This window comes from Phocoena phocoena, chromosome 11 (assembly GCF_963924675.1).
Source record: "Phocoena phocoena chromosome 11, mPhoPho1.1, whole genome shotgun sequence".
NCBI lineage: Eukaryota > Metazoa > Chordata > Mammalia > Artiodactyla > Phocoenidae > Phocoena > Phocoena phocoena.
Window position 1 is genome coordinate 85899535 of NC_089229.1, and position 22715 is coordinate 85922249.

Genomic DNA, 22715 nt, shown 5'->3' on the forward strand with positions numbered 1-22715 from the left:
TATATACACACACACACATATATACTTCTTCCTTTAAAAAAATCCTTAGAAGCTGGTGTTGTTATAATGTGAAAGCTTCTCTGAGTGAGAGTTTTTTAAACCATGTACCTCACTGTAAAAATAAACACATAAAATGCAAAGAATCCCAAAATGCCATAGCCGTTTGCCCATCTTCTCATATTTCTACAGTGTTGTGTCTAAGTGTTGTGCTGGCTTGAAAAGAGTCTGTGACAAGTCACTCTGTTTCGAAACATAGCTCATTTATCCATTGTCACTGGTTTGGCTTTGGGGTTGGGGTTTCGTCTCCTCTCGGCTTCCCCTTTTCCTCATCTTCTTCCTTGATGGCCTGGATCTGGTCTGAGGGATGCTGCTGGGGGGACTGGTCCAGGGACTGATCCTCTATGCCCGCCAACCTCTGTTCCTCCTCAATGACTTTCTTCCACATCTTGTGGTTCTGCAGAAGGTGCTGAGTTATTTGGCAGTAGACTTTTCTCCTTTTGAAAGTTTTCTTTCCTGAGAAAACACCAAATTAGACTACTTATTTGTGTGTTGAGTACAGGACAGTTTTTTCTTCCTATTCATAGGGGTCAAGTACCAAATGGATACATATATCTATCACTTGATGTGTATATTGTAATAATCATTTTTGAGAGTGGGGAAATAAGAGGAAGATGGCATGAACCATTAACATATCATTGAGACGTACTATGAACAGTATTTAATATCTGGTAACAATACAAGGTTTTGTCTGTTTCTTGGAGTTATTACTCACTCCATTCAGACTCTCAAGATTTTCCACCTAGATTATTGGAATAATTCCTTGTTACGTGTTCCTCTGCTTTGTCAACCAATTCAACCCACAGAAGTCTACAATATTGATTTTTTAAGAAAGACAGTTTTGATAGTACTGTTCTGTTTCCTGTGGACTAAAAAATTAATTTCAAACTCCTCTAGCAGGGAGCTTTGACTCTAGTGGGAAAATAGAGAGTAAACAAGTAAGGACAATTACACTGAGTTGTACAAAGTCTTTGAAAGGTGGCAGAAAGAGAGGGGGAAATGACTTAGCTGGGAGGATGCTGCCTGATGATGGTGGCTTGGACTAGGATGGGGACAATGGAAACGAAGATGAGTAGATAAATGTGAGATACATTTGTGAGGTATAGTCAACAGCACTTGGCAACTGATTAAATGTAAGGAAAAAAGAAGGGAGGAATCAAAGACAGCCCTGAGCTTTCTGACGTGAACAGCTGAGTGGCAAGATGTACTGAGAAAGGGCACATTAGATGAGCAGACTTGAGGCGTAAGTTGAACATGAAGTGTCTGGGAGACCTCCAAGTGGAGAAGTAGGCAGCTATTCTTTTCTCAGCACAGAATATAACGTACCTTCATTCAAGTGACCATTTTAGACATAGGCCGAGAATTTGGAAGTTAGTTAGGCAGATTCTCACATTGGATTATAAACTTCTCTATGGACAGAAGTTTTTCCCCCTTTTGCATATATATCTGCAAAGCTCCAGACTTTAGTTAGTATTCAGTAAGAGTTTACTAAATGAATTATGTCCTCTCTAATTTCTGTTCCACAATTCCAAGTACATGGTGAAGTGTTGACAAGTGATTGATGATAAAAATAATAAAAGTATGAAAATGTGGTCCACAGGAAATTCTGATCTGAGACTGCATTAAAGAGTTAACAGTACAAGTTACCAGGATGATCTGCAAGGAAATTTGAATTTATTTAATGAAGTAGTAATGATTTACCATGTAAAATCTGGAAGGAAAAAAAAACAAAAGAAAAAAAATAGTAACGATAACAAAAAAAAAAGAAGGAAAAAGAAAGCCGATTGCTATGAGATGTGCCATCCACCAGAATTTTTGTGGAAGTGCTAATGATTCCTTCAACAGTTTTATTATTAAAAAAATTTCTTGTACCTTAAAAGATGATAAGATCAATTTTTAAAACATAGTTCAGAAAAAGGACATCAAATTATTTTGAATTACTTTTGAACCATACAGACACATAAGGAAATTATTAAGTTGGATGAATGCCAGGGTGGGGGGGAAAATGGATACAGGCAGACTCATAAGCAAGAATTTAAAAAAAAATATTTACTATATTCGTTATCTTATTCATGAGATGGACCCATCAATCAGCTTATATTGACCACCTACTAACTGACAAGCATTTTTCTGGATGCTATGGAAACAAAGACCAATGAGTCTCAGAGTTTGCCTTAAAGGAGCTTACCATCTATAGGAGAGAGGGCCCAGAAGAAGATCAGAACTGAAATACACATGCTATGTTTTATGATGGACCTAGATAAGTGACCAAGATGGCCTTAATGTTCCCCTCATCTTCACTAAACTTCAGATAGGTTTCTTCCAGACAGACACTAGGACCCTGATCTAAAACTTGTAATTGCAAATTCTTTCTCTGCCCCTTGGTAATGTAGATAAATCTCCCAGCCTCTAGCCAGTTTGACAACCCAGGAAACATCTTTCTCAAGGACCTGGGAGCCAGCCCTTTGAAATGCAATTATTAAGAAAGATAGGACCAAAAGACAACCCTCAGAATGGGAGAAGATATTTGCAAATGAAGCAACTGACAAGGGATTAATCTCCAAAATTTATAAGCAGCTCATGCAGCTCAATAACCAAAAAACAACCCAATCCAAAAACAGGCAGAAGACCTAAATAGACATTTCTCCAAAGAAGATATACAGACAGGCAACAAACACATGAAAGAATGCTCAACATCACTAATCATTAGAGAAATGCAAATCAAAACTACAATGAGGTATCACCTCACACCAGTCAGAATGGCCATCATCAAAAAATCTAAAAACAACAAATGCTGGAGAGGGTGTGGAGAAAAGGGAACCCTCTTGCACTGCTGGTGGGAATGTGAATTGGTACAGCCACTATGGAGAACAGTATGGCGGTTCCTTAAGAAACTACAAATAGAACTACCATACGACCCAGCAATCCCACTACTGGGCATATACCCTGAGAAAACCATACTTCAAAAAGAGTCACGTACGAAAATGTTCATTGCAGCTCTATTTACAATAGCCCAGAGATGGAAACAACCTAAGTGTCCATCATCAGATGAATGGATAAAGAAGATGTGGCACATATATGCAATGGAATATTACTCAGCCATAAAAAGAAACGAAATTGAGCTATTTGTAATGAGGTGGATAGACCTAGAGTCTGGCGTATAGAGTGAAGTAAGTCAGAAAGAGAAAGACAAATACCGTATGCTAACACATATATATGGAATTTAAGGAAAAAAATGTCATGAAGAACCTAGGGGTAAGACAGGAATAAAAACACAGACCTACTAGAGAAGGAATAAAAACACAGACCTACTAGAGAATGGACTTGAGCATATGGGGAGGGGGAAGGGTAAGCTGTAACAAAGCGAGAGAGAGGCATGGACATATATACACTACCAAACGTAAGGTAGATAGCTAGTGGGAAGCAGCCACGTAGCACAGGGAGATCAGCTCGGTGCTTTGTGACCACCTAGAGGGGTGGGATAGGGAGGGTGGGAGGGAGGGAGACGCAAGAGGGAAGAGATAGGGGAACATATGTTTATGCATAACTGATTCACTTTGTTATAGAGCAGAACCAATTTTAACACACCATTGTAAAGCAATTATACTCCAATAAAGATGTAAAAAAATAAAATGGGTAAAAGACAAAAAAAAAAAGATAGGGTCCCTATCACTGATCTGTGTGGGTAGGAAGGAGCCTAACTTCAATAAGCACCAATTAGCAAACAAAAATGGCCTAATCACATTGACCAACTCCCCTTTAAGGTCCTCAGTACTTTTTCCTTAGCTCATTCCAGCGTGTAAAAACTCTCCTGCCTTTGTTTTCAATGGAGTTGAGTCCAATGTCTCTCTCCTATTTTAATAGTCTTGAAGAAAGTCTTCCTTACCATTTTTAACAAGTATGCAGTGCAATTTCTCTCTGACACATCAAAGTATGGCAACATCAGGTACTCAACCTGTGAGGGAGTAGATAAGACTTTTTCCAAAGGACATGACATTTGAGCTGAGCGGTAAATTATGAGAATTAAATACACTGGGTGGAGAACGGGCTGGCAGCATGCTAGGTTTGTGAGGGGCATGTGTACAGGCAGAGGGCACGGGGCCCTGGAGCATAACACCAATTTCTTCAATTATAAGATTCTTAACAAGGGCAATATATACATAAAATAAAATTGAAAAAAATCTGCATTCTTTCTATAGAAATCAATAAAATATATTAATCCATTCAATCTTTAAGAGCAAACCTTTAAAATTACTTTTCTATCAAAGCTATCTACTTGTCTGTTTCTACATTGTTTTTATTGTAGTTAAGTTCAATCTTTACATGTTAATATACTTTTTAACCTAATCCTTTGAGTCAAGCGAGTTACAGATGATCACTGGGTGAAGGATGGACTTGAATCAGTCACAGCACGTGCTCTACTGCTCAAGGTGATTATTCCATCCAAAGGTTATACAGGTTCATGGTAGTGCATTCACAGGGAAGAAGCTAACAAAAGCTCAACTTTTCTCTTTTTCCTTTCGGGGCAGCCCCCATGAGAGCAGCTGTTCTCTTATTAATGCTGCTAAACCTCTCTGGAATTAAACTGAATAAGGTGACGTAGAAGAAAGTTTGTACCAAATAAATTTGCGTAGATTAGAGTCTGCAGGTGGTCTAAAACATGCCTGTATTGAGAGCCAAATTGTTCAGCACTGAAACCTTTTGAAATGAGAACAAAGATCCTTTCATTGCTCAAACTCTAAATGCAGCTTAGTACTTCATTAGAAACCTCTTAGTTTGCTGTAGGAATCTTTCAAATTTAATTATGAGGTGGGGAAAAATGCCTTCTTTACCCAGGATACCATACTGAAATATCTTATTCTGTGCTTCCTGAGAGATCTCCAAGTTTTGCAAATTGCTGAAATTATCAGTGCATATTTAATTTACATTTTTTTTCTGAAATCTGAGTTTCAGGTTAAATCAAGTTAACCATCTCAGTCAATATGAATCCTGAAATTAAAATTACTAAGAGTCAGTAACACTGGAGTTAAAACAAGGAGACCTGGGTTTCCTTTCTGGTTCTGCGGAATCCGTCTACACCTTGGGTTGTCAGACTTCTGAGCCTCAGTCTCGACTTTTGTAAAATGAGGCAGCTGACCTGGATGATCACTGATTCCCCTTCCATTTCTAGAATTCTGTTATTCCACGTGGCCAATTTTTACTAGATACTAACACTGCCCAATATTTATCATTTTCTTGGCTATAAAGGCATAGTTCAAATATAATCTTTCAAAAGCTATGGTTATCAAATCATTGTTGATGATGTTTTAAATTTTTTTTTATAAATTTATTTATTCATTTATTTATCTTTGGCTGTGTTGGGTCTTCGTTTCTGTGCGAGGGCTTTCTCTAGTTGCGGCGAGCGGGGGCCACTCTTCGTTGCGGTGCGCAGGCCTCTCACTATCGTGGCCTGTCGTTGCGGAGCACAGGCTCCAGACGCGCAGGCCCAGCGGCCATGGCTCACGGGCCCAGTTGCTCCGCGGCATGTGGGATCCTCCCAGACCAGGGCTCGAACCCCTGTCCCCTGCATTGGCAGGCGGACTCTCAACCACTGCGCCACCAGGGAAGCCCGATGTTTTAAATTTTAACGTAAAGGTGACCAGTTGACTTTTAGAAGCTATTAGTAAACAGAATCCACCGAGTTCTCATTCCTGCTTTAGTGAGCTTGATTAAAAATGGGAAGGTCGGTAGAGTAACACACCAGAATCTGAGAGTCAGTATGGCCACCCAACCCTACGGAACAGAGACAAATCGAATATTTGGTTGTTGTATTTGCTGCTAAAGCCAACGCTGACGAGTTGAGCCTGTTAAATCTCCTAACCTAGGTTCTTCAATTCTTGATGCCTAGATTATGTATGTGTTGCTTCAATGTATTTGAGTTCAGATAGCAATCAAGTAGGGCCCACGGGAACAAAGCTTTCCCAGAGGCTAAGCTGACCACACTTTCCAGTAACATTCAGTGGAAAAACGGTCCAGTCCTTAGTCGGACAGCAAATTTCCTGGCTCTTTGAATGAAAAAAATGTAAAATTCATGCATGTTTATTAAATGAGAAAATGAATAATCCATGAATCCTATCTTGGCTCCTACCTCTGAATCCCAAGATCAGCACAAAAGTTTTAATAGACGTCTTTTGATAAACATCAGAGGAATAAAATAAAATTACTTTGATAATAGAATATTGAAGGAAAACTTTTGATTTTCCTCCCATTCTGTATAAAAGTTAATATACGGGTTAGACCTTAAGCAAAAGTCTGACCTAAAGCCAAACTTGCCCCGTCTCACCAGTCTGTGGTCAGTAGTGAGTTCTTTATCTCTGTTTATGTGAGCTTACGACAGGGCACTTATATGAGGGCAAAATAGGTTAATACACACGTTAGAATATCTCTTTACCTAGATGGCCAAAGGAACTAAGTCATGCATTTCCCTGACTGTGCTTAAAAAAAAAGGAAAAAATGATCATAATGTCTTTCATTGGTAATATTTTTGGTAAGGGCCTTGAAAAATATCAATATCAAGACAACTTCCTTTATGAAGGTAGATAGGAACCACGTACTATACTCCCACGAACACAGGAACAGTATTCGTGCAATGTCACTATAAGGGTTATTGGTTTTCCTAATTATGCTATTAGGGCTTCCTCCCTATGGCAGGAGAAACAGTGGAGAATAATAATCTTGATTTTATAGACAATTAAGTTGAACAGATTAGAACGGCTACATGATGCACTCCAAATCAATGACGAGATGTGACCACTTCTCACCGTCACTATTGCCACTACCCTGGTCCAAAGCCACAGTCATCTCTCACTTGGATAATTTCAATAGCCTCTTAAGACACTGCCCTGCTTACACCCTTGCTCTTACCCCAAACTCGAGAATATTCTCAATGCAGCAGCTGAAGCAATCCAGTTAAAACATAAGTTGAATCAACTAAGTCTTCTGCTCAAAACCTCTGATGGCTTCCCATCTTACTCAGAGTTAAAAGCCAGACTCCATACTGTGACCTGCAGAGCCCTACCTTCTAACCCTCCATCATCTCAGTCCCCGCTTCGCAGCCCCCTTCCTCTGCTTCAGCCTCCCAGCTCTCCGGATGCTCCTTGAACACCCAGCCAGTGTCCACTTCAGGACCTTTACACGGTTTGCTTTCCTCTCTCCTTGAAATGCTTTGTCCACATCTATTTCCATGGATCACTCCTTCCCTTGCTTCTTTCAGGTTTAAAAAAAAAAAAAAAATCTCTTATTTAGACCGTCCGTGGCTATCCTATCTATCTAAGATTTTAATCTTTCTGCGCAATATTTCATATCCTTATTTTTCATTTTTATTTTTAAACTCTAGCATTTATCGGTACCTAACATATTACAGATTTACTGATTTGTCTTTCTTAGTGTCTGCTGACCCCACTGGAATATAAGTCTAAAAGGGCAAGGATTGATCGATTTTTCTTTTTTTTTGTCCCATGTGTTCATGGCTCTGTCTTTACAGCCTAGAAGAATGCCTGGCACGGAGTAGGTGCTTACTAAATATTTGATGAATGAATGAGTGACTACTACCTCTTACCACTTTAGCACCTCCCCCGAAGCAAGCCAGGAAGAGCCTATGGTAGTCTCAATAGTACCTGAGATTCCTAAATCATTCAGATACTCTGAAAAATAGGCTTTGATTACTTAATTGTCTTACTTCATAACAGAGAACATACCTTTTTATGAACATGGTCTTATAATAGATTCCACAGTCTGTAATTTCCATTATCATGATATTGGGGAAGGGGGAGTAGCCATAATCACTGCAGCAGGTGCTACTTGGACTCAGCTATGAAATTCACGAGAAGCATCAAACTTATTGTGAACCTAAGTAAGAAAACAATCCTGGGAGAAGCACAGTCGAGAGAGATTCTATAACTTACTTGGAGATTCACTATTTTTACAGGTTTCCTCTTCGTTTGGTGCTTCCTCCTCCTCTTCTTCTGGGTCATCGGTGTCTCCTGACTCATCACTGTCTTCCACCCATTTCCCTGGCATCAGTCCTGCTGAATCATAGGAGTTGCAGAGAGGACCCACAATGTGCGAGATGAAGGATTCCTGAAGGTTGGCCAACTGAGGAGCAGAACGGTCCATGAAAGGGCTTATTGGCAACCCGAGGCTGGCCTCTTCATCACCCTAGAAATAGGAATGCAGCAGGAACAGTTAACTAGAAAGGCAAATGACAAGGAAAGTGTAAAATACAAATACAGTCACCATTCCCTTGGCATCTAAAATTTGCAAATATGCAAGAACCCAGGCGTACGTGTGAACTCTTTCTTTCCTGGACTGCTAAGAGATTTTCCCCACATTACTAAGATTCCTGTCGGACTGCTTTGCTGCCATTTACCACTTTGGTAATCTTGAGGGTTTGGTTTTTGATCAAGGGGAAATACAAGAAATGGTTTAATGTCTAAGTAGATGACCTTTCTCATCACACTAGTCATTGTTCCTTATGTTAGAGTATAAGTTAGAATATAGATGCATCTTAAAAGGCAATGCTGGATATAAACATCCAACAAATAGATAATCTATCATGTTTTCCTTTTGCTTTGCCTTGGCTGCCAGGAATTTTAAAGTAACTCATTCCTCAATTAAAGTTGCTACCTCAACCCGGCTTTGGGTTGAATTATGTCTTCTGTGATTATATAGTTTCTGATATTCTTATTTATCTATGTTTAACAGTATTACTGTATAAGTGTTTACTTTGAACTGATTCATTTCTGGAAAAAAAATATCAGATGATTGTAAATCAGAAGTTACCTAGCAGCATTAATGAAGGAATTATACCAAAATATCAACAATGGTTATGCCTATGTAGTGGAATTATTATAACTGGATTTTCTCTTTCCTTTACATTTTTTCTGTATTCAGTATTTCAGGATTGATTATGAATTTATTCCGAGGAAAGGCAATACCTTATTTTCTAGAAAGCACATTTATTTTAAATATAAGTCCTATCTATAATGCTCAAAAAAGTTCTTTCTAATCTTTCTTTAAAAGTGTCCAGGGAAAGGCGATTTATTACTTAATACTTGCAAATAACTTTATCTTAGAGTTTTTACGCTTACAGTTTAGTCCAATTTTTGTCATTTTTTAATCTCTGATTAAAACTGGCCAGTGCCTTTTCTGATGGCAGCATGAATATGAAATAGACTCATCACGCTTTTACAGCTTTTGGAAGCTTTAGGGAATTTATGAGCAGCCTCAATATGGATTAAGAGAAATAGTTTAGTTACCTGTTCATAAAATTCATTGACGATACCCTCTGTCCACTGAAGATGGAGCTCTTTAAACTTAGCTGGCCCATTGATATCAGCCAACTTTATACACATTTGACAAACCAGCAGACGATCATTTTCATTGGTCCAATCTATTCCAACTTCATCGTTCACCTGTTTGAGGGACAAAGTTAAAATGGGTTCTGACGCAATGAAAGCAAAAGTTGAACAGGAGAATAAACAACAGAATATTGATTGTCTTCCTACCATGTGCAGGTTAGAATGCCAAGTAATGAGAAACATCTCAGCTGTTTCAAATAATGTTATTGGCTTGCATAAATAGTAAACTAGCTCACCAAAAAAAAATAACGAATGATGGATAATTATTAATTATTCAATTAATTATTGAAAAGAAATGCTATTTAATATTAACATAGGTTTTAAATTACTATTAAAATAATGTGGCTACAAATAAGACATTTTGAGTTAATATTTGGGCATTTATGTTTGATGTATGAAATTCTGCTTCAGGTTTTTGACCTTTACTACTGCCAGGTAATTTCTGTTAGCATTCCACGGAGATGAGAGCAAATTAAATCAAACAAAAACACAACGATAGTTAGAATTCTATTATTTCTCTGTAGGGCAAAGTATAATCTATACAGACAGCACCTCAGCGTATCAGGTTTCCAGGTTGGGACCAATGCCTAAATATCCGCTTCCGGTTAAACATCTCATTGCCTCTCATTTTCACATTTGACACATATGAGGTGACAGCAGTGATTCCATGACTTCTTTCAATGTGGTCAGAAAATGAAGACTGGTACAAATCTAGTTACCTTGGCATTAAATTTGGCTACGAAGTCAAAGTGTTTCTTCAGGTCAGTGGCCAAAATTGCTTCAATGACAAGGAAACGGAAATGCTTAAATTCCACATGGTCAAGGTTAACTAAGAAGTTATATTCCGGCCGGGACATGAAAAGATTCCACGCAGCAGCTGCATGATGATTCTCCAAAACTGAACGATCGTTATAGAGCACCGCCTAGGCGAAGACGAGAGGGAAGAGTTCAACTTTTTAAATTAAAAAACAAAAATAAATGAGAATATGCAAAGCTTTTGGAATCCGCTTTTATCAGGGAACACAGGAATGTAATCTTGTGACAGCTAGTTATTAAGAATCACTTATTGCTGTACATTGTTTACTTTTCTTGGTTAAATTTCCTTTTTTGCAAGATAAAGTTCATTTCCTTGAAACGTTATTTCATTTCCTTGAAACGTTATTTCAAATTCTTGCAATTGAAGGGCTTAGAGTTAGCTTTTATCAGATTATTATTATTTTGCAGGGCACAGGAATTTAACCATTAAAATATGCAAATATACTAAGATGCCTAAGAAGTAACTCAGTTACTTCCCACATCTAGAATGAGTGACTTCCTTTTAGTTAAATACATATAACTAATACAGAGGAATGGAATCCCTGAGAAACCCATAATTCAAAAGATTCTTACCCCACAATCAGCCATAGGAAATATCACCCCCTGTCTACTAATTGAAAGTATATAGTAAATATCTACTTGTTTGAAATTCTCTAGTAATGCTGAGGGACGCTGCAAAGGAAAAGGAAGTTGCCTAAAAAATGCTTGGAGACTAGTGTGGTAGATTTAGATGGAGGGGGAAAAAAGGTATAAGGACAAAAAAGACCAAGGACATGAAAATTGATATTTTATGAATATTAATAAATATTAATTTATCATTGCTTGCTGATCCGTAATCATTAATCACAGTTGAGAGGCTGGGAATAGGTTGTGTCGTGAGATACCAAGTGAGGCAACTGAAAATGCATGCGTGTGTAGGAAAATTGAATGGTATATGGTGTTGGCAAAAGGATTTGCTTATCTTTAGGGAAAATATACGCTGGTGTATGAACGGCACAGTGAAAGAAATTAAAGTAAGCAGTGAGGAAAAAAAATCAGGATATTTGTATTGTATACAGATTGGAAGAAAATTCTAGACTAGTCTATAAGAGAGGGTGTGGAAATGGAGGAGAATGGGGAAAAAGACAAAAAGCAAACGTGACCAAAAAAAAAAAAAAAAAAAAAATACTGGACCAGATTGGCCTCTAGATCCTCTAGAAAGAAAAACAAGATCTTGGGATCTTTAGTAACATGGGTCCAGCTGATTAAATCAAGGAGAAGCTTATAAAATTTAATTATATATAGATGGAGATGCCTAAATACTTAGTGCTTAATATTGGACTTATTTAAGTACATGCCAAGATGAACTTCTTTAAAGTTAATGTTCAGGTGAAAAATTTCCCTTAAGTGAATGAAATAAATTGATTTTTAATTCTTCCTAACCAATAAAAATGCCATAAGAATAGTAATTGTTATAATGAATATATCTCAAAGGAATGGTGGGATTTATATCCAGAGGAGCCTTACATTCTTAATAGTCTTAAATTTATATCCAAAGAAACCTTTAATTCTTAAATTAGAGAACCAAGAAAGATTTGGTTCTCTAATCTTTTCAGAAAGAAACTTTTGTATAGGTCAGATTTTCTTTGTTGGGGAAGTTCATTAACATGAATTCAAGCGGTTTTTCTTCCTAAGAAAATTGAGAAGGGATCCCCATGGGTGATAGCGTCGCATATGCACCATTGATGGCTTAGAACAGACCATGGTATCTTTTCATAATGAGCGTGGTCTCTAAGAATTTTATCTCAGGGCGAAATATAAACAGGCACCAAGTGAATATGAGCTAAAGTGAAAGTCAGATTTATAAAATTAATTTTCTTCAGAGAAATCTCAAAATTGAATTATTTCCCCTGATCACAATTGAAAGATTTACCTGAGGGGCACTAGTTGCAACGAGGAAAGCATTAGTCCTTCCTGGGTGATCAAAATCATGCATGGCTGCAGCCACATACAGGGCCATCAACTCCAAGGCAGGGATATTGCCAGACAAACATCCGTATTTATCATCTGGCACGTTACACATTTTTGAGAATACGTATCCCATATGTCCATGTGTAAACCCACTGTCAGAATCTGAGAAGAGACAATGAAGATAATAGAGCTTTTAAGAAAGTATTAAACTGATATCATTTGTCTTGATTTCCTTTTTAAAAAACCACTCTTCTGTTCCCATAATTTACAAGGGAGCACACAGAGGGACTTCATACGTACCTGAATCGCTTGCTGATCCGTGATCGTTAATCACAGTTGAGAGGCCGGGAATAGGTTGTGTTGTGAGATACCAAACAGCGTGTAAGACATCGGTGGCATGGATTCTGTTATGGTCTGTAACCAATGCAAAGGAACAGTCATTCATCTGTGAACGCCGGGGTCCGAGGACCAAGAGTGCCACCTACTGGATAAAGAGTTTAGTCCTCCCATTTTAATACCCCAGTGAAAGACAGCCAAATATTCTAGGACAAATACTCTGTGATTACTCTTCCATCCCTCGGTAACATCGAGAGTAACAAGAAAAAAATACAGCAATAACATTCATTACACATAAAGATGTTTGAAATGAAAAAAATCTGTCTAGAGTCCACCAGAAACCTAACGTATGTAGGAAACTCACTCTCTGAATCCACTGTGATGTTTACCCTTGTTCTTATTCCCATGTTCCTGTATAAAACTACACAGAGGACTGGAATAAAAGACCCATGATATAGTTAACCTAGATCAGACCAATGGTCTATACCACCCAGTATTTCATCTCCGATAAATAGCATCTAAATATAACTTGTGAACTGAACATAGTATTTTTCTTCTGTATCAAACATAAAACACTGTAATAAAATGAATAACACATCTTTTATATGTATACCAAATCCACAATGCAAAAGCAAAAGCAAAATCGATAATGTTCTCTGATCTAGAAATTCTAACTTGGGAATAAAGTTCTAGGAAATACCTAAAGAGGAAAAATTAAAACCTCTTTGTATAATAGTGTAGGGAGTTGAGCCATTCCGAAGAGTAAAAGCTAAGGGGGAACCAAATCTCCTAGTTATAATGTCATTACCATGGGAAGGGGGTCCTATTTCCACATGTGTAGTTCAGCTTCTAGGGAACCATGACCAAAGGCCCACTGTGCTCTTGGCTCACCTTTCTCTGTGCAATTTTCCCATGTTTTTCTCTTGTTTATCTGGCCTTTCAAAATACTTCATTGATTGCTATGCTTTACCCTAAATATGCTGTCTTTACACATTTTATTCCTAATGACCAACCATGATACAATTTCCTTCTCTAATGTAATAGATTACATCTCTGAATAATACTCAACAGATGAGAAGCAAAAACAGAAGAGAACAAGCAGAATGATAGTGGGAATTTGAGAGAAACACCTGTTCCCTGGTCGGGGAAGAATGAAGAAACTATGACATCTGTGGTGTTGGTGGCACACAGGAGAACGTGGGAAGACGATGCCTATGTTCCTACATTTCTGGAACTATTAGGAGTCAGTCTTTAAGCTAAATCTTGGGTGAACACTCCAGGAACTCACTGAGGGGCTGTGAGGTCTTTAGAGGATGTCTTCAGAAGAGCTTTGAGAAGCAGACCTCCTAGGCTCCCAAGGGGTCAACAGCAAAACCTGTTCACAGTCATTGCCAGAGGTGAATGCAGATATTACCTAGTTTCCAAAGAACAATTTTATTCAAACTGGAGTCTCTATTTCTGTATATGGACTATCTCAAGTGATTTAAGACAATTACATTTTATGTCTATACCTGTGCCATGTACGAAGTTGATCACGGTAGAAGTTTCTCGATCTACGACAGATCTTTGTCTCTGCTCTGACATTTACTACCTGTGTTACTGAGTGAGTGACTTAAAACTTTAAGTCTCATTTCCTTATCTTAAAAATAGGGAGACAAAAATAGGGAGACAATAATAGGGACTATTTCATAGTCCAATTGTGAGAATTACAGAAGGGAACCTATTTTAAAGTGGCTGGTATATAGTAAGCTTGCCATTGATGTAAATATCATTCACATAAAATACATGATTGCTCTTAAAACAAGATGACAGATTAGCACAGATGACCTGTTTTCTTTCAAAATCAATGCTGGGTTTGTAAGAATAGAATTGAAGAGCTAAAATAAAAACGATGCTAAGCCCTGGGCGAGGGAGAAGGCAGTGATGACCTGGTAGAGGAAGAATATGCAGCCTGGTCAGAGAGTGTCTGGGGCTATGCTGGGAGGGAGCTCCTGGGTTAAGTTCTTTTCCCTTGTGGCAAGCTGGGACGATTACTGTGTGGATGTAATTACCATTACCATTGCAAGTCAGGGAAACCTGCGCTTGTGCCCAGTATCACAAGGGTGGGTGTGTGTTAGTATCAGGGTGCTGGCCGAGCCTCTTTGGGGTGAGAAATAGACAATACCACGTACAGGTGAACTTGTTGCTCTGAGTTATCCTGCTTCCTGCCCTGTTCCTCACTCCAAGGTCCAGGTCCAGAAGGTTTGATAGGTAAGTTTTATAAACTTGCAATGAACAATTGAAATGATTTAGTGCTGAAAATGTACAAACAAGAAAGTGGCCAAACACATTTTATACGTCTAGTATCATCTTATAAAACTTTTTTTCTTTAAACATTTTTGGTGTTTTAGAGATGAGTATCATCTTGATTAAAAAACTAGGGAAAGACAGTATACAGGAAAGAGAAATTCCTCCTTTTACTTTTGAGTATAGGTTCAAAAGTACTAAATAAAACAGTAGCTAACGAAGCCTAACTCTATTTAAATCCATACATATATTTATAGATAGATAGAGATACAGTTTGGCAGGTGTAGCTCTAAAATAATTATGTTGTCACTATCACTTAAGTAGGATGGAAAAACCATCTGTCTTTAAGTAGTCATTAACATGTTTGTTCAACAGATATTTACTTCGCACGTACTATGGGCAAATACTGTGTCAAGTGCTGGTATCACTGTTGCTCTTGCCGTTAATTCTCTGGGGACCAGCTCAGGAGCAAAGACACCCAGGAAAGATGCTAGCTAGGTCAACACAGGATTGACGAGTTTCTGTAGGACATACGAATATGCTCAGAGTGCTCTTTTTCTGGCCCTGGAAGGCAACTGACAGGGCTAAGAAATGATATCAGAGCTCTTCTTATTTTATCATCATTATTCTCGTCCTCTTCCTTCATCTCTGCATTTTGGACAAATCCCTTAATAATTCTCTCACCCACCAGGCAACCTCCCCTGCCTTTTTGACAACACGTAAACACACGTGCATGCACTAACACATCACCCGCCCTACGCTTTCCCAGAGCCTGCCCATCCCCTCTGCTGTCTTGATACACTTGTTTTCTCAGTTTTTCCTTATGCCTCAAGCAGTGGGTTGAAGCGAGCTGGTATGGAAGGCTGGGGTTGTATGTAAAAGTTATAGATTTTTTAGACCTAAATTTATAGATTTTCCATTGAAAATTCTCTATGCGCCTATTCACCAAAGGGTGAGGGAAAAGTCTTAATACTAAAGGACAGAAATGAGACTTGAAATACTTTTTTTTCTTTGGAATGTAGCTAACACTGTGATAATTCTGCCCTTCTAGCTTGTTCCATGTCAACTCAGTATCTAGCTTTAAAACTGGTCGGCACATCACATATAGCTTAATCGAACTGAACTAAACTAAGTTGAGACAAGACTATTCTCATGGCTGCCATTAAACAGTACATGGTGGTGGGATGAATTGGGAGATTGGGATTGACGTATATACACTAATATGTATAAAATGGATAACTAATAAGAACCTGCTGTATAAAAAAAATAAATAAAATAAAATGTAAAAATTCAAAAAAAAATTTTTTTAATAAATAGATAGTACATGATCAGAGGTATTTCTGAAGCATTATCTCCACTTCTCAAACTTGACTAATGAGAATGATAGGTGCTAGGAAGAATATATTTTAGAGATGAAAGTCTTTGTAAATAGAAAATGCTCTCTTAAGAGTAACTTTGAATCCACGAATGAATATGACCTAACAATTTATCACCTTTACTAGCCAAAAATGCCCAACTGAAAGGGACTACGAAAAATATGAAACATTATTTTCTCTCTGTGCGATTGAATATAAACTATAATTTATCCTAATCTTTTCTGAACAAATATATTTTTGGTATCACATTTCTATCAGTGAGTTGTCTATATTTATAATTTTACCCACAGCTGCTCCATGAAATTATCTATTTATCTATCTATTGAATCTATCTCATTTTTAAATCTATTAATAGATTTTTCAAATTTTAGTAAGCGTTCTGGGTACAAACTTAAAAGCTTTCATACCTTCCCTCTTCTCTTGGAAACTGTTAAACTTGGAACTGTAATAAAAATTTAGTTTCTAATATTTTAGCTCACTATCATAGTAAAGCTAATCTAACCCCACTTTGGTTTCCCTTTGGCTTTTTTCATTTAGTTGTGTGGGTTTATACAGAGATATTAGAAATATAGTTCTCTAGGAGCAGATGTTAAATTAGTAGACATACAACACATTTTTGCACATGCTAATTTTAAATAATGATAAACAAAGCTCTTAATAAATGTCCATACTAGTCTAAATTTACAACCCTACAACATGCAAGGTATTATTATTTAAAAGTGATCATCAATTAAAACTTTTTTCTCTGAGAAGATATAAATAAATTCTCTTTATGGGAAGTGTCTGGGACTTCTAACAGAACAAGTAAAGTTACTATAACAATTCTTTTCACCTGGAATGAAGAACCTGATATTTCAGGAAAAAGATCTGTTTACTTGTAACATATAAATATGTAATAAGACAATATAAAAATGAATAATAAAATTTGGAACCTGAAAACTTCTTTTTACAATTAAATAAGTACTGGTCAAATTTCTCTCTGAGTTAATGGTATACTATCTAGAGAAAAGTTAGTAGTTATATCAATTTGAACTCAATGGAACTTGGTGATAGCTGATTATATCACTAAAATATATTTTGAAATATATTAACTTGTAGATTTATTCTGATACTAGCTGTTCTTTAGTGTTTGCAGTGGCTTCCTTTCTTGTAAAAGCTTATTTATGCAATTCCTTAACCTTTGAGAAATCACTAACACTTAGCTCAATCCCTGGCATCCAACCAGGGTGGGCCCTGGGAATGTGGTATTAAGAAATCAAGGCTTATCTTGAAATCCTTTCAAACTACCCCTTTTTCAAATTTCTTTCTCCACTTCCATGGCCCCATCGGCCAGACTTTCCCACGACACCCCGCGCTCTTAAGTTCCTCTCTCTACTCCCGCTGTCCTATTTTGTCTGCATTTGGTTCCATATTCTCCAACAAATCTCACTTGTAGATTTAGTTCTTCATTCTCCTTTTCTATCACACAATTTGTAGATTCAGTAACTCATTCCTCATTTCTAACTCCTCATTCATAACTCATTCCTATCACACAACATCAACTGTGCATTTTCATCTTAATGTAGCATGTGGATGGCATTTTGAAAATCAACATCTTAATAATGGATCACTTGGTTAATGCACTACCCTACCCCTTTCTGAAAACACTTGTGTTCTAGTCTCCATATAATTTTTATTTAACTTCAGCTCCTTGCAACTACAAACAGACATGGGAGTCTAAAGTCCAAGGTATATAGAAGCAAATTTAAAACTTAAAGGTTAAAACACAATTTAAGTAACACACACTCCAGGCAATATATTGATTTTATTTATTTATTTATTTTTTGCGGTACACGGGCCTCTCACTGTTGTGGCCTCTCCCGTTGCGGAGCACAGGCTCTGGACGCGTAGGCTCAGCGGCCATAGCTCACGGGCCCAGCCGCTCCACAGCATGTGGGATCTTCCCGGACCGGGGCATGAACCCGTGTCCCCTGCATCGGCAGGCAGACTCTCAACCACTGCGCCACCAGGGAAGCCCCTATTGATACTGTTTTGACTAGTTTTCTTTCTGTGCATTTATTTCCTAAAAGAGCTACATGATTTTGGTACATTTTTTATTGGATTTACGGACATTTTCTCCAGTTCCATTTATTTTGTAGCATGTAGGACAATGCTACTTACATGTTCTGATGATAATCTGAAATGCTACATACTGAAAATTTAATATCTCTTCTGCGTTCCAATTCCTCATGATTATAAACGACAAACTTATTCTCACAATATTCAAAGTTCAGAAGTTTGAACCCTGGTTGTGTCCTTTCTTTGGTCTTCACATTTATCTTGATTTTTAAAATGTTCCTAGTAATTTCTCTACAACCACTTCCAGATGTCTCTCCTATTTTATTAATTAGACCATCATCTTCCTGCCCCTCTGCTCCCAGCCAGGTTTATCTTATACTGAAAAACTTTAATAGTTAGTGATTTCACTCTGTGGATGCCAGAATAAAGGTTGAGAATTCACCCAATGAGGGAGGTATATTATAAAATGAGCAATAAATTTAACATTTATTTATTTAGCACACAATTAAATTGGAGTTACTATGGGCAAGGTACTGTTATAACCCCTTCAGAATTATTACATCATTTTATCCTCATAACAATCCTATGAAGCAGCCATTATGATCCTCATTTTACAGATCAAGACATGAGGCAAGGGCTTCCCTGGTGGCACAATGATTGAGAGTCCGCCTGCCAATGCAGGGGACACGGGTTCGCGCCCCAGTCCAGGAAGATCCCACATGACGTGGAGAGGCTGGGCCCGTGAGCCGTGGCCGCTGAGCCTGTGCGTCCAGAGCCTGTGCTCCGCAACGGGAGAGGCCACAACAGTGAGAGGCCCGCGTACCGAAAAAAAAAAAAAGAAATGAGGCACATTGTGATTAAGTAAAACCAAAACCCAGGGTCTCCAACAGCTGATATGTAAAGGGATCAGAATTCTAACATAAACTATTATCTCCTAATCACTATACCATGTGGCCATACAGGGTATTTTCAATGTGTAATTCTGTGCTAGTAGCTAATAATTCAATATCCCATTACCCATAACAAATTCAATGGATTTTAAAAGTATTAATTCTTATACTTACAAGGAATTTCCCTGTAGCCAATCTCCAAAGCATGAAAATAATTCATAAATTCCCTAACTGGAATTTTAAAAGCTTCAAAGAGGCCCATGTCTTCAAAAAGTCTGTATGATACCTGTCAAAGAAAAAGACAAAGCCTTACAAAACATCCCTCAATGTGTATTAGATGTAAAGAGAAAAATGGAGAAAAATGTATACATTCCATCAACCATATTAATGTACTGCCCGTAGAGAGACTTACTGGGAACAATAAATAGATATTGAAGACCTCCATGTCCTAGCCCTTGTAGTCCCTGATAAGGGGTATATAATCTATTTTTAAAGGTAGAGACATAAAACCCAAGAAACAGCCAACCAAAAAATCCAGTATACACTCTAGAAACATATCAAGGTACTAAACTGCATGTGGTATCAGTAATAAGAGAATAATACTGAGTAAACTGCTAATTGTATAATATATAAGTGCTAAATAAAGAATGAGAGAAAGCTTTAATTCGGACTAATTTTATAAATTAAAGAAAAAAAGCTTTCTAGAGGATAAAGGATTCAGAGTTGTGCCTTAGTGAAGAACAAGAGGACAGAATTATGAGAGAGAAAAGGTTGGCTTGGTTGAAATACATAGAGAAGAAAGATTTCTAATCCACTATGAATAAAAATGTTTAAACTACTTTTCCTCAATTGTCTTCTTTCTCCTTTGAATATCTATTCTCCTTCCAATTACTTTCATAGCTCCGGAGATTCAAATCAAGTAAATAGCTCTGGATGTAATTGGCATATTTGATATGCAAATGAGGGAGAAAGAAAAACATGAAAAAGGCACAGAAGAAGGTAATGGGGAGAGAAACGGTTATTCACGTGGCAGAATGGAGTAGAGCACCATTTAAAGTGGCCTCACTTTATGTCACAAAGGCACAGTACTGGTTATAATTCAGGAGACTCTAAGAAAGAATTATTCATCCTTTTCGTTATTTGCATTCCTTCTTAAAATTCTCTAGAAATATTTCTTCTAAATCTTTGATATAATACTTCACGGTTACTTTACTATTTTTTGTTATTGACTTTAAATCTGTTCAAATTCACTAATATTTTTAAATTAGATACTTAATGTTCATCAGTTACGTATAATGTGTGTATTTGTGTACATATATACACAGGTATATATAACTAAAAAAGTGGTTTATTCATTCAGCATATGTCTTTTGAGTGCCTACTCTAAGACAATTTTCCGTCTACAAGGCATATATATAGATGAACAAAACAACGAAGTTTTCCTTAAAAGAGCTTATGGTCTAGCAGGGTAGGGCAAGTAAACCATAGACATAATTAGTAAGGTATACACTGTGACTGAAAGTGATGTTATATGAAAAGAGAAAAAGGGAAGCAGGGATGGAGGTTCAGAGTGCAAGGGAGGACATGGCAATTGCTGTTTTAAATATGGTGGTTAGAAGAGGCACATTCAGGTGACTTTGAGCAAATAATTGAAGGAGATGCAGAGTGAGGTACAGGGATATCTGAGGAAAGAGTTTTCTAAGCAGAGGAAAAAGACAGAGCAAAAGCCCCGAGGTATGTTTGCTATACTCAAGAAACAGCAAGAAGGCCAACATGGCTAAAACAGGGTGAATGAGGACAGGAGTAAAATTTAAGTTAGTAACTGTAGGGTGGTACTGTGTGGGTTGCGATCTTGCTGTTTGACAGCCAGATTGATCATTATGAGGACTTTTACACTGAGTGAAGTATGGAGCCTTTGAAGAGATTGGAGCAGGGAAGTGTCTTAATTTATTTAACTTAAGTTCTAAAAGGAGCACTGTGGCTGCCCATTGGGAACAGAGTATGTATAGTATACGTGCTTTTTTCACTCTGAATGGCAAGTATATTTAATTTTTCCCCTTTTTCTGTGTTACATAAAATCTCCACCTCCTCTCTTTAAAAATGTAACAGAAAGTTAAGTTTGTGGTTTCTGTCATATTTCAAGCTAGTTCTTCTTTTAGTTATCTTCTGCATACTATTGCTTTAAACTATATTTGAGTTCTTGTTTATAAATACCCAGTGGATTTAACTATGCATGTTACTTCAATAAAAATTATTTATAACAATAACAGCAGCTGCAGCTGTTGACATATATGTGTGTGTGTATATATATATGGCATTAATATGTGTGATGCCTGCTCTGAGTAGTTTACATATGTTAATTATTTATATTAATTCATCCAAAGCGCATCTTAGGAGATAGATACTGTTAATTACTAACATTTGAAATCAGAAGACACTAAGGCACAGAGAAGTCGAATGACTTGTAAAAGATCACACAGTTGACACATTATCAGACCAGAATTCAAGCGGTGTGCTCTTAACTGCTCCAAATTCTACCACCATTATTTGAAAAGCAATACTGTTAGGATTGCAAATGACTAAAGTTTCCTATTATTCTCTTAAAACATTTGAAAGATGAATTGAAAAACTAAGATATTTTAGAGTATGATTTTAAAATAGGAGAATTTTCACCAAGAAGCTGTTAAAAATCAACGGCCAATGATCCAAACTCGTGAATAAAGAAAAGTCACTGTTAACTGGGTAAATACTGGTAATCAAAAAAGGTAAATACTCTTCCAAAATCTGAATGATGTCCTTTTAAGTTTGTTAAAATAAACATGATAATCATCAAAAAGGTAGGCAGTATGTTAAGGCTGGGAAATCATTTCCATTGCACTTATGTCTCTTTAAAAGTCTTTTGAAGTGAGACTTTTTCTGTGTAGTCTCAGCCAAAAGGTGATTTCTTGGAATGTTCAAGTTAATTCATTTCAGCTGTCCTGAAGTCTCACTAAAGTACAAAAAAATATGCCTTTACACCGTGAAAATTTCATGTTTTTTGTGCTTATAAACTCAAATCAAAGAAAAAAAAACCCACAGCAAGGCAAATAAAGTTGTCTTTTCTCAAAGTTCAGTGTTTTGTATTTTGGAAAAATAAACAGTGACATAGTAAGGACCGTACAGTTATGTATTTAGTTTTGAAAGATAGCTGGAAAAAAAGATACAAAAATCTAATTGTTAATTATATCTAATCTTTCTATTGTCTACTTGTATTCACAACTTTTAGAACACATTTTGTGGCAAAACTGGTTAAGTTGCACTCTCCCGCCCCACCATCCCCATTCACAGAACTCCAAGGGGGTTAGGTACCTGCAATGTTATTTGGTACAGTCACTTGTCCTGTAAAACCAACTGCTATAATAACCACTTTCTACTTTCTCAGACTCTCCATTCTGAGAGTTTGAAAATATAATAAATAAATGCATTTTATGAGGGGCTGAAAAGGATTTGAAATGAAGGTAAAAAGCCTGAACTTCTGATATACAGATATATCAAATCCTGTGTCCAAT

General features: G+C 37.2%; 1 protein-coding gene across 2 annotated transcripts in view; it reads right to left on the bottom strand.

Moving 5' to 3' along the window:
• Nucleotides 1–271: 271 nt before the first annotated feature.
• PDE3A (phosphodiesterase 3A) overlaps nucleotides 272–22715 on the bottom strand; it is a 300679-nt gene continuing 278235 nt past the window's right edge. For both annotated transcript variants that reach the window (XM_065887140.1, XM_065887139.1), the window contains 7 exons: nucleotides 19342–19453; nucleotides 12522–12635; nucleotides 12184–12383; nucleotides 10175–10378; nucleotides 9354–9509; nucleotides 8001–8253; nucleotides 272–513 (listed from right to left, as the gene is read on the bottom strand). In XM_065887140.1, the coding sequence (XP_065743212.1) occupies nucleotides 272–513; nucleotides 8001–8253; nucleotides 9354–9509; nucleotides 10175–10378; nucleotides 12184–12383; nucleotides 12522–12635; nucleotides 19342–19453 (1281 nt within the window). The remainder of the gene's footprint in view (nucleotides 514–8000; nucleotides 8254–9353; nucleotides 9510–10174; nucleotides 10379–12183; nucleotides 12384–12521; nucleotides 12636–19341; nucleotides 19454–22715) is intronic.